Source organism: Epinephelus fuscoguttatus, linkage group LG3, assembly GCF_011397635.1.
Source record: "Epinephelus fuscoguttatus linkage group LG3, E.fuscoguttatus.final_Chr_v1".
Taxonomy (NCBI): Eukaryota; Metazoa; Chordata; class Actinopteri; order Perciformes; family Serranidae; genus Epinephelus; species Epinephelus fuscoguttatus.
Genome location: NC_064754.1, coordinates 233,942 through 247,275, shown reverse-complemented (window position 1 = coordinate 247,275; position 13,334 = coordinate 233,942). Strand labels below are relative to the sequence as shown.

Genomic DNA, 13,334 nt, shown 5'->3' with positions numbered 1-13,334 from the left:
TTGGAGAGCGAGAGGAAAATCATAAATGTTCTGGTGTAGCTCTGAGTTTCTTATAAACTGAGGACAACTGCCTGCTGTATATTTGTGTTCATGGTCACAGTTACAAATAATTTTGTGGCGTTTGTTGTAACGTTACTAGACAATAGCGGTTCACATCAGCTAACGTTACATTTAGCTTGCTTATAACTTCCATGTCGTCATATATTGAAGTGAAACAACGTCTAACAAGTTGCGGTATATTCTCTAAATAAAAACAAAAATGACATACCTGTCGATTAGGAAAAGGGCCAACTCGGGATCAGTTTAAAATCCTTTAAAATCTCTCAGCTCTCTCCACTTGGTGAATGCCCGACCGAGGTTTACATTTGTTTGGGCTCGAGCCCTATCACTGTCCCGTTTAGCCTTCTTCTGTTCTTTTTCTTTTAGATGGTGCTCCTTCTTTATCCCCCATGACATCGAAAGTACAACCAAGTCCTTATAGATACATCTGGTAAAACTGTTATGTGTTCAGCAATGCCCGTTGCGTACCGCTTACTCGAAGAACACTCTCTGTAAACACGGCTCTTCTTCTTTTCTCAATTTATTGGCGGATTGCAAACTTCCAGATGCATACCACCACCTACTGTACAAGAGACTGCAACGTGTCTGAAATCATTCACTACTCCCTACTACATGTCATTTAGCCTGTTTCTTAAATCCTACTCGTAAACACGGCTCCTTCTTCTTCTGTGGTTTAATGGCTGCGGGCCGCTGCAGGCATGCAGACTTACTTCAGCTTCCGGGTGCCGTATTCTGGTTTGCTGACTTCCGCTGTGTCCGACCCGAGCGAGGCTACGCTAAATAGGCATATAGAAAAAGGCTTTTTTGACGCTGTTGGGTTCAAATAATTCATGTTCTTCCTTCTCTTTCAGAGTTCAGGCCTTTGATTTCTAACCATTGTGTTTCACATTGCAACTGTTTTACCTGATTCTATTTTATCTACCTGGTCACTGATGAGATTGTTGTTCACAGTGATTATTCTGTACTGTTTTTATTGTGCTGTGGTTCAAATGTGTCTGTAATCTCGACGACACTGGAAATGAGGGAAACCTCAATGTCCCTCGAGAATAAATAAATAAAGGTTTGAAATAAATACGTGGATCTTCAAAGGGGGGTGATACGAACTAGGGACAGTTTTATGAATGGTAAAAAGTTCGGCACAGCTGCTTTAAACGCACCATAAGTAGACAGCGCCAGATGCATACACATGCTGTCCTGTTGTGATCTGAATCAATCGCACAGACCAGACGTGTGCTGCTGGGCAGTGCTGCTGTGTTAACTATGTTCAGCAAAGCAGCCAGCAAGAAGCAAAAAACCTTGCACAGTTTCTTCCAAACAAACCATGTAAGTTGAGTGATACTGTTGCCTGTAGATAATGTTCGCTAAATGATGACTAATTAATAGATGCCAATATATCAAGTTAACAAAAACACTAATGTTATTGCTACCTATGTTAAATACCTTGCTAGCTAGTTTCATGCTAGGAATAAACCCACTCCTCCTTAATAAGAACTTGTGCTCACTATTGCTTTCCACATATTTTTTTGATCTGTATTGCCACAATATAAAGAGCAGGGTCAGGGAGGAGACAGTGGACCAGAGGCCAGCAAGGATGATCATGCAGGGTCTTCACAGGTGAGGAGAGATTATAACTGGCTGAGAGAAAATATCTATAGCATAAAAGTGACTTTGAGGTTAATTTCCACAGCTATGTCACCACTACTATTCCTAATTCTATTTATGATTTTTGCTTTGCACGTTTATTATCTATATCATTGGTATAGATAGAAGAGGGACAGGGAGAAACCAGGCAGGTATCACGACAAGGGCCTGACAGCAGCACCAATTATCAGCCCAAGGCATCACAGGTAAGGAGAAATTATAACTGGCTAAGGAAATGTCTATAGGGTAAGAGTGACTCTAAGATTAATTTTCACAGTTATTTCAGAACTACTCTTATTTATATTCTAAAATGTTTTTGTCTGTATTGCAATAGCAATGCTGCTGCATTATCTGTGTTGTAAAGGCAGCAGGTATAGGTCATGCCATTTTTCTTTATCTTGATTAATTTTGCACATCTGTGCTGTCATATTTGATGATGTGTGTACGCAAAAAAATCAAAGCTACATTGCATCCCCCGACCACTGCCGGTGCAGACAGTGTGCAGGTGTTCTTTTGATTTCATAGAATAAAAACACTAAATATTTTTGATGTAGAGACGTGATGAAAAACGAGCTGATACAGTTTTGTGCCTTTTCTTCTATCTGCTGCAGACGCGTGTCGTTGCCACCGCCGCAGTTGTTTATATTTATTCTTGCAGACGGATTCTGTAAACAATATTTGTTTTAATTATAAAGATGAAACAGTTGATGGAAACATAGCGATGTGTTCGAAATGATTTGTGGTTATGACATCAGAGCCGAACACAAAGACTTGAGACGCGTCACTCCGATCAGATTTTATTTCAAACACAAATGTTAAAGGAACAAAACAACAATAAAAACACTTTTACAGTGAAAATAAACAGGAAGTCACCAGAAATCACAAAAAGCTGTTTCACATCAAATACTGATGACATCATTATCATCATCATCATCACTTTAATATTTTACATCTTAAAAACCTTCATCATCACCTCGTTACAAAATATTGAACCGTCCTCAGATCTCATGCTGAGACCAGAACCAGAACCTTACAGATCGACTGTAGAAAAACTGCAATATACTAAAGGACTGCCACTGCCCCCTTTGAGACCAGGATCAGGACTGGGTCTATGACCAGGTCCAAGATCAGGAATAGGTCCAGATCCAGGACTGGGTCCAAAATCAGGACCCTGACCAGGTCCAGTACCACCACCACATCCGTATTCAGGACCAGGTTAACAACCAGGTGTCCAGGACCAGAACCACTGTAACCAAGTCCAGGACAGGACCAGGTCCACAACAAAGTCTTAATGCTAAGCTAAATTAAGCTAAGATAAGCTAAACTAAGCTGGTGGGCGGAGCTCCTCTCAGATGTTCCATTGATGTTTTTAATCTGATCGATCTGATTGGCCAATCAGGACGGAGCCTTGATAAAACAGATGTATTTCCTGTTGCTGCGGCGTGGGATCGTTTAATGTGTGAACCAATAGGGTGTCAGTGATTAAGAGAGAGGCGCTCTGATTAGACAGGAGAGGCAGGGGGCGGGGCTTAGTGTCAGGACCTGCTAACAAACGCAAACCTGCTCTGATTAGTCAGTTCAACATAAAAATACAGGAAGTGAGCAGATAAACAACCAGCCAATCAGAGGAGGCGTCTACAGGTGGCGTCTAATAAACCAGATCTCATTCCGGCGGCGAGGGACCCCGGGGTTCTCGTATGTGGCGACCATGTAGCCGTCTCTGCAGAGGTCATCGGTGACGCCCAGAATCTCCCACAGCAGGCTGATCTGATTGGTCACCGTCTCCTCCGTGGTTGTCCCGTAGAACGTCCTGACAACCAATCAGAGAGCAGAACATCATCATCACAAACTGAATTACATCACAATTTTTACAGGTCAGGAGCACCGCGTTGATGATGATGATGATGATGATGCTGCTCTGACCTGGCGACCACTCTGATTGGCTCTCTGTAGATGATGGTGATGTCGGGGTCGGTGGGGCGGGGGGGGTTGGTCTGAAACTCGGAGGGCAGGAAGAATGCTATCTGGACGTCTTTCTCAAACGTGATCCCGTCCTTCATCATGTGGATGTTACTGACTACCGGCACCGTCATCCCCAGGTACTTGCCTACAGAGCATCAATACATCAATACACACCGATCACCTGATCAATACTGATCTCATGACCCGGGGGGGGGGATTTACCTGCAGAGTTTTCTTTACAGATAAAACGCATCAGCTTCATGAAGCCCATCGAGATGCTCTGTTCATACAGCTCCTCCCCCCGAGTCACACACGCCCAGTGACCTGCTGCGTACAGACGCTCCTCATACAGCTCCTCCCCCATCTGTGGGGGACACAGGGGAGTCAGAGACACATGGAGCTCCTCCCCCATCTGTGGGGGACACGGGGGAGTTTGTTCTGGTCCTTACCTTCTCATGGCGGGACACTGGAGCGAAGGGGAGGGTCTCCCTCTGCTGGTTGTTGCGGGTCATTTCCTGTATGGGTCCAGTCATGTCTGTAACATACAAACAGGAAGTTCAGTGATTGTTTACAATCAAAACAGGTAAACAGTCAGCTGACCGGTGCTGACAAATGGTTGCTCCGCCCCCTCGCCTGGAGGTGCTGACACATGGTAGCCCTGCCCCCTCACCTGGAGATACTGACACGTGATGGCCCCGCCCCTTCACCTGAAGGTGCAGACATGTGATGGCCCCGCCCCCTCACCTGGAGGTGCAGACACATGATGGCCCCGCCCCCTCACCTGGAGATGCAGACACATGGTGACCCTGCCCCCTCACCTGGAGATACTGACACGTGATGGCCCCGCCCCCTCACCTGGAGATGCAGACACATAATGGCCCCACCCCCTCACCTGGAGATGCAGACACGTGATGGCCCCACCACCTCACCTGGAGGTGCGGACACATGATGGCCCCGCCCCCTCACCTGGAGGTGCAGACACATGGTGACCCTGCCCCCTCACCTGGAGATACTGACACGTGATGGCCCCGCCCCCTCACCTGGAGGTGCAGACACATGATGGCCCCGCCCCCTCACCTGGAGGTGCAGACACGTGATGGCCCCACCACCTCACCTGGAGGTGCAGACACATGGTGACCCTGCCCCCTCACCTGGAGATACTGACACGTGATGGCCCCACCACCTCACCTGGAGGTGCAGACACGTGATGGCCCCGCCCCCTCACCTGGAGTTGCAGACATGTGATGGCCCCGCCCCCTCACCTGGAGGTGCAGACACATGGTAGCCCCATCTCCTCACCTGGAGATACTGACACGTGATGGCCCCGCCCCCTCACCTGGAGGTGCAGACACATGATGGCCCCGCCCCCTCACCTGGAGATACTGACACGTGATGGCCCCGCCCCCTCACCTGGAGGTACTGACACATGGTGGGTACTGGCGACTGCCTGCCAGTGAGTCAGCAGTCGGTCTCTTTCCTCTTCATCCATTGGTTCAGGGTTGTCGGTGATGTCATCATCCAGCTGCTCGTCGTCCAATCCGTCGAGGTCTTCCAGAGAGATCAGAGCCATCGCTGCTAGAGGAGGAGACGACCTTTGATCAGCAGAGACGATGTCCACTGAGAGGAGATGGATATTTAATGTTCCTGAAACAAAAACACAGTGAAGACGCAGAGTGAGGACACACACAGAGTGAGGACACACACAGAGTGTGGACACACACAGAGTGAGGACACACACAGAGTGAGGACACACACAGAGTGAGGACACACACAGAGTAAGGACACACACAGAGTGAGGACACACAGACCACAGAGTGAGGACACACACAGAGTAAGGACACACAGATTGAGGACACACACAGAGTAAGGACACACACAGAGTGAGGACACACAGAGCACAGAGTGAGGACACACAGAGTGAGGACACACAGAGTGAGGACACACAGAGCACAGAGTGAGGACACACAGAGTGTGGACACACAGAGTGAGGACACACAGAGCACAGAGTATGGACACACAGAGTGAGGACACACAGAGTGTGGACACACAGAGTGAGGACACACAGAGTGTGGACACACAGAGTGAGGACACACAGAGCACAGAGTATGGACACACAGAGTGAGGACACACAGAGTGTGGACACACAGATTTAGGACACACAGAGTGAGGACACACAGAGTGAGGACACACAGAGTGAGGACACACAGAGTGAGGACACACAGAGTGTGGACACACAGAGTGAGGACACACAGAGTGTGGACACACAGAGTGAGGACACACAGAGTGAGGACACACAGAGTGTGGACACACAGAGTGAGGACACACAGAGTGAGGATACACAGAGTGAGGACACACAGAGTGAGGACACACAGAGTGAGGACACACAGAGCACAGAGTGTGGACACACAGAGTGAGGACACACAGAGTGAGGACACACAGAGCACAGAGTGAGGACACACAGAGCACAGAGTGTGGACACAGATTTAGGACACACAGAGTGAGGACACAGAGTGAGGACACACAGAGCACAGAGTGTGGACACACAGATTTAGGACACACAGTGAGGACACACAGAGCACAGAGTGTGGACACACAGAGTGAGGACACACAGAGTGAGGACACACAGAGCACAGAGTGAGGACACACAGAGTGAGAGGACACACAGAGTGAGAGGACACACAGAGTGAGAGGACACACAGAGTGAGGACACACAGAGTGAGGACACACAGAGCACAGAGTGAGAGGACACACAGAGTGAGAGGACACACAGAGTGAGGACACACAAGAGTGAGGAAACAGAGTGAGGACACACAGAGTGAGGACACTCAGTGAGGACACACAGAGTGTGGACACACAGTGAGGACACACAGAGTGAGGACACTCAGTGAGGACACACAGAGTGTGGACACACAGTGAGGACACAGAGTGGGGACACTGTGAGGATGGACAGAGGACAGTCTCATTTAGGAGGACAGACAGGAGGACAGAAGACACTCAGGAGGACAAACGGGGACAACCAGGAGGACAGGGGGGCATTCAGGAGGACAGACAGGAGGACGGGGACAGACAAGGGACAGTCAGGACCGGGGACAGACAGGGGGACAGAGGACATTCAGGAGGACAGACAAGGACATTCAGGAGGACAGACAGGGAGACAGACAGGAGGACAGTCAGGAGAACGGGGGCAGACAGAGGACAGACAGAGGACAGACAGGGGGACAGAGGACTCTCAGGGGGACATTCAGGAGGACAGTTAATAATAAACTTACAAGTAGCACAAAACAAGGCTGCCAGACTTATTCTCAACTGTCCCCCTTTGACGAGTACAATTGATATGCGTTACAATTTGGGTTGGCTCCATGTCGAGAAATAATTTTAATTAATTTATTGGTTAATTTAATAATTGATATGCGTTACAATTTGGGTTGGCTCCATGTCGAGAAATAATTTTAATGAATTTATTGGTTAATTTAATAATTGATATGCGTTACAATTTGGGTTGGCTCCATGTCGAGAAATAATTTTAATGAATTTATTGGTTAATTTAATAATTGATATGCGTTACAATTTGGGTTGGCTCCATGTCGAGAAATAATTTTAATGAATTTATTGGTTAATTTAATAATTGATATGCGTTACAATTTGGGTTGGCTCCATGTCGAGAAATAATTTTAATGAATTTATTGGTTAATTTAATAATTGATATGCGTTACAATTTGGGTTGGCTCCATGTCGAGAAATAATTTTAATGAATTTATTGGTTAATTTAATAATTGATATGCGTTACAATTTGGGTTGGCTCCATGTCGAGGAAATAATTTTAATGAATTTATTGGTTAATTTTTTTTAGTGTTGTGAAAAAACGATCTCCACAATTTCTTGCTCAAAAGATAATCTACTCCAATGAAATTCATTCACACTCCACAAGAGCTGCCAGCAATGAGCATATAATTCTGCCACTGCTAAATCCAATTTCTTGAAGAAATCAGTTTTGTTTAGAGCCACAAGTTTATGGAATCTAGTCCCAAGATATATTCACAGAACCAGAGACAGGAATGGTTTCAAGAGAAAACTGAGAATACACTTCAGTCATATTATTTGAGTTAATTCATTTGTTCTAAGTCTGTCATTTAGTTTCTCTGCTTCTGTCTTTTCTCTTTTTTAATATATTTTTATTTACATTTTATTATTTTTCAATTATGTATTCTTGTTTGTTTACTTTTTGTATTATGTTATGAGTTTTATGACTATGGACCCCAGAAAGACTAGCTGTTTGTCCAGGCCTCAGCTAATGGGGATCCATAAACAAATAAACAAATAAACAGACAGGGGGACAGACAAGAGGACAGAGAAGAGGACAGGGGGACAGACAGGAGAACAGTCAAGAGGACAGAGGACAGACAAGAGGACAGAGGACAGACAAGAGGACAGGGGAACAGACAAGAGGACAGGGGAACAGACAGGAGGACAGACAAGAGGACAGGGGAACAGACAGGAGGACAGTCAAGAGGACAGGGGAACAGACAGGAGAACAGACAAGGACAGTCAAGAGGACAGACAAGAGGACAGGAGAACAGACAGGAGGACAGTCAAGAGGACAGACAAGAGGACAGGGGAACAGACAGGAGGACAGTCAAGAGGACAGGGGAACAGACAGGAGGACAGTCAAGAGGACATGGGAACAGACAGGAGGACAGACAAGGACAGTCAAGAGGACAGACAAGAGGACAGGAGAACAGACAGGAGGACAGTCAAGAGGACAGACAAGAGGACAGGGGAACAGACAGGAGGACAGTCAAGAGGACAGGGGAACAGACAGGAGGACAGACAAGAGGACTGGGGAACAGACAGGAGGACAGTCAAGAGGACAGAGGAACAGACAGGAGGACAGACAAGAGGACAGGGGAACAGACAGGAGGACAGTCAAGAGGACATGGGAACAGACAGGAGAACAGTCAAGAGGACAGAGGACAGACAAGAGGACAGGGGAACAGACAGGAGGACAGTCAAGAGGACAGAGGACAGACAAGAGGACAGGGGAACAGACAGGAGGACAGACAAGAGGACAGGGGAACAGACAGGAGAACAGTCAAGAGGACAGAGGACAGACAGGAGGACAGACAGGAGAACAGTCAACAGGACAGGATGACAGACAGGAGGACACACAGGAGGACAGGGGACAGACAGGGGGACAGACGAGGACAGGGAAGAAGACAGGGAAGAAGACAGACGGGGACAGAGAGAAGGACAGGGGGACAGACAGGAGGACGGGAAGAGGACTGACAGGAGGACAGGGGGACAGGGAAGAGGACAGACAGGAGGACAGGGGGACAGACAGGAGGACGGGAAGAGGACTGACAGGAGGACAGGGGGACAGGGAAGAGGACTGACAGGAGGACAGGGGGACAGGGAAGAGGACAGACAGGAGGACACGGAAGAAGACAGACAGGGGACAGACAGGAGGATGGGCAGGAGGACAGACAGTCTCAGTTTTTGTCCTTCATGTTTGACAGCAGCAGGTCGTCACAGCTGAAGGAGGCCACGCCCACTGTGTACACTTTATGTGTTTGTTTGTTGACTGTGTAAACAGTGAGATCAGAGGGACTCCAGAGGCCTGTATCATGAAGCAGGATTAATGTCTCAGCGAGGTAACTTCAGGGTTAACCCTGGGTTTTCGGTCTCACGAAGCCGGTTCAGTTCTTATCGGGGTAGATCACCATGGTAACTTACTCTGAACGGCTATCCTGCTCCGGAGCAGGGTAAGTTCAGGGTTGAATCTGATCCTATAAAAAGCACCACCCACTGGCCAATCAGCTGTTGATGGCTGACAGAAATGCAGCCCAGTCATGACGGGAAGTTTAATTCATTTGATTGATTTTGATTTGAAAGTTTATTTTGAACATTAAAAAAGAAAAGAAAGCAACAACAACAGACAGTGAAAAGATTGTTCAAAAAGGAGTGGAAAGAAGTGGAACTTTCATCCCAGCCCTTCATAAGAAAGAAACTGATCATTAGCAGACACTTAATAGCACCATTAATTAGTGCCAACATTTTGTTTTGTTGGAGGAAATGATCCCTGTTAAAGATAATGGGCCTAACTGACAGCTTTGCTGCTGGAAATGTGGAAAGTAGCCTATCATGTCTACACTTCATGGTGTTTGAGGGATTTTCCTTTTGTTTCTTAAAGAGGACACTAGGTATATTTCTGCACAGCTGTTAATTTCTAACACAGCTCAATATCAGGATGATTTTATTCAGACTATCAGTTTGGTGTTGATATGATTTAACTGTGGCGTCAGCTTTAAGCTTTATTGTAGCATATATAACGTTATGACAAAGAAGACCAGTTTATCAGACGCAGTGATGTTAGACGATAATTGTAATACACGCAATTCATCTGCGCAGCATTGATTTCATGGGATTCAAGGGTGTGATCAGTGTCAGATGTACAGGTACAGGTACTGTAGCTACTTGAACCAGTGATGAGTTTCTTTGATAAGCTTTTAGTGGCTTCTAACCTCTCCGGCACTTTTCTTTTTTTAATCTTGTAAATGTTATACTGTCTGTTTTTAACATTATGTGCAAATAAACTAATCTAAACTAAAACTAAACATTATTCATCCCGTTATGCGTTGCCACGCATGTTTCCTCCTCCTGCAGCTGCCACGGTGTTGGCCTTTTCTCTAATGTTGCTTTTCTCCTCCTCATATTTTAGTAGAATTAATCTCTGATCCTCACATGAGAAATACTTTTTCCCCTCACATATGGCGCTCTGTGAGGACGCTCAGTGACGCTGCGCTTCTCTCATGATTGTGATTGGTCCGCTGCGTGCGCGTTCACGGCTCTTGATAAAGCAACCCTGGGTTGAGTTACCGAGTTGATATCCAGCGTCGTGATACCGATTATCCTGATTGCCATTGTTAGGGTTAGTCAACCCAGGATAGGTCTGGGTAACCCAGGAAAGGTTGATCTCGCTTTGTGATACAGGCCCCTGGTGTGAGACATGTCCCTCTGACAGGAAGTGGACTTTGAGTTCTTGTCATGGTGATGCCAGCCTGTGACGTCACTCTGGTTGTTTGAGTTGTTTCCGTCAACAGGAAACTGCACTTCAAAATAAAAGTACCATCATGTTTGTAGATGAGTTCTGATTAATAACAGAAATGATTCTATTTCAATACTCGATCTGTTATCTGATCTCTTTCACCAACATGAGCTGTCACATCTGTTTATTTATCGAAACACAACAACTGGCCGTGTTTCCTTTGAGCTCTTCCGTAACGGGTCAATGTGCTTCGTAGACGTCACACTTCCGGTCTGATTGACGATTCAGAGGTGCTGTCGTGCTGATTCTTTTAATTTGAAAGTCAGTCCGGATGTGACAGAAGTGGAACAATAAAAGACAATAAACTATAAAGACCTGATCAGTGATCCGGTCAGCCTCCCCTAACCCTAACCTTTATAGTCTTTCTGGACCCGTGTGTTCGGTGTGAACCGGGTCGGTCCGGTGGTTCCGGGCCGCGGATCCGCCAGAAGTGAAACTAGGTCACCGGGGATCCGGTCCAAACTCACAGCCGCTGCTCGCCGCACACCGATCCGGTTTCCTCACAGATACCGGATGGACCACCGGGAGTCCGGAGGAGCCGGTCCGGATCCGGCAGAGAGCGGGCAGGTCTCGGTACCGGGTTCAGTTAGCAGCACAGCGCAGTGAGATTAGCACGGTTAGCATGGAGCTGCCTGTTAGCACGGTAAGCATCATCAGCAGACCGGGACCAGACCGGGACCGCGACTGGGTCAGAACACGGGTCCAGCAACTGTTTGTCTCACCTGGTTGTGGTCGCACCTGTCCACCAGGTGAGTGTCAAACTGTCCGTCAATTACAACAACGACGCTGAGCTTCTTCTTCTCTGCTTCCGATACACTGCACCGGCGGACACTTCAAAATAAAAGCCTGCACGTCCGGCTGTCTTTCAGAATAAAACCTGAGAAAACAGAAAAGGGTTAATTTCCTCATCTTCGCTACAGCAAGCGTCTAAAGTTCAGAACTTTGAAAATTCATAACAAATCAACCATACATGCTACAACTTCACAACTTTCCTCAAACTGTAGCCCCAATACTGAAGAAACTTTTGTACATTTAAACCTATTAAAAATTATGAAGTTCATCACTCTGTTTTTTTCAAAAACTGTAAAACTTCTTAAACCTATCTCCTCCCACAGTTTTTGCTCAATTGACACCAAACTTGCTACGGAGCATCTTCAGACTGTCCTACACAAACTATGTTTCTCAGATTTTTGATTTATCAAACATTTAGCCTACAGTGCATCAAAATGTATGTAAACGGTACTGTAAACATATACATGCAAATTCTTGCTAAATAAATCTTCAGTATTCATGAAAAAAATGACAAAATTCTAGAGTCATGGTAGATGATGTGTGGCAAATTTCAGAATTTAATCTCAAAAACTGAATTTTTGACAGCATTTTGAATTTTGCTCTAATGTGAACAATTGGAGTCAATGTAAAAATGGCAATTTTAAACATTAGTTTTTCCACTTATGGAGCAAATCAGTCATTGTTACAAACAAATTACCAACATCTCCATGCTGTCTAGATGCAATATGTGTATTTTCAGATTTTTGTCTTAATAACTGAATTTTTTTTTTTTTTTTTTTTACAGTGGTTTCAAATCTGCCTTTCCATGCACGGATGGCTGCTTTCCTACACAACAGTGAATGGCTTACTCAGTTTGTGAAGCCACTGTTGAGTTGCTACTTGCCAATTAGCTCAGAGCGGTAGATGACCATCTTAGGTTCCAGAGGTTGCAGATTCGAGCCTCAACTGGTGCAGAATCCACATTGTAATGTAAACATTATGTGATAACTGTATCATTATATATGTATATGACATTATGTGATAACTGTGTCATTATATATGTATATATGACATTATGTGATAACTGTATCATTATATATGTATATATGACATTATGTGATAAATGTATCATTATATATGTATATATAACATTATGTGATAACTGTATCATTATATATGTATATATAACATTATGTGATAACTATCATTATATATGTATAACATTATATGATAACTGTATCATTATATATGTATATATAACATTATATGATAACTGTATCATTATATATGTATATATAACATTATATGATAACTATTATTATATATGTATATATGACATTATGTGATAACTGTATCATTATATACGTATATATAACATTATGTGATAACTGTATCATTATATATGTATATATAACATTATGTGACAACTGTATCGTTACATACGTATATATAACATTATGTGATAACTGTATCATTATATATGTATATATGACATTATGTGATAACTGTATCATTATATATGTATATATAACATTATGTAATAACTGTATCGTTACATACGTATATATAACATTATGTGATAACTGTATCATTATATATGTATATATGACATTATATGATAACTGTATCATTATATATGTATATATAACATTATGTAATAACTGTATCGTTACATACGTATATATAACATTATGTGATAACTGTATCATTATATATGTATATATGACATTATGTGATAACTGTATCATTATATATGTATATATGACATTATGTGATAACTGTATCATTATATATGTAT

General features: G+C 44.6%; 1 protein-coding gene across 1 annotated transcript; it reads right to left on the bottom strand.

Annotated features, from left to right (window-relative positions):
• Nucleotides 1-2,485: 2,485 nt before the first annotated feature.
• Nucleotides 2,486-11,596, bottom strand: soul4 (heme-binding protein soul4). Its single transcript, XM_049571702.1, has 6 exons — nucleotides 11,488-11,596; nucleotides 5,074-5,307; nucleotides 4,113-4,198; nucleotides 3,886-4,027; nucleotides 3,625-3,808; nucleotides 2,486-3,511 (listed from the first exon to the last, which is right to left on the bottom strand). Exons 2-6 carry the CDS (start codon nucleotides 5,231-5,233, stop codon nucleotides 3,337-3,339), a joined length of 747 nt encoding a protein of 248 aa, XP_049427659.1. The 5' UTR covers nucleotides 5,234-5,307; nucleotides 11,488-11,596; the 3' UTR covers nucleotides 2,486-3,336.
• Nucleotides 11,597-13,334: the final 1,738 nt, after the last annotated feature.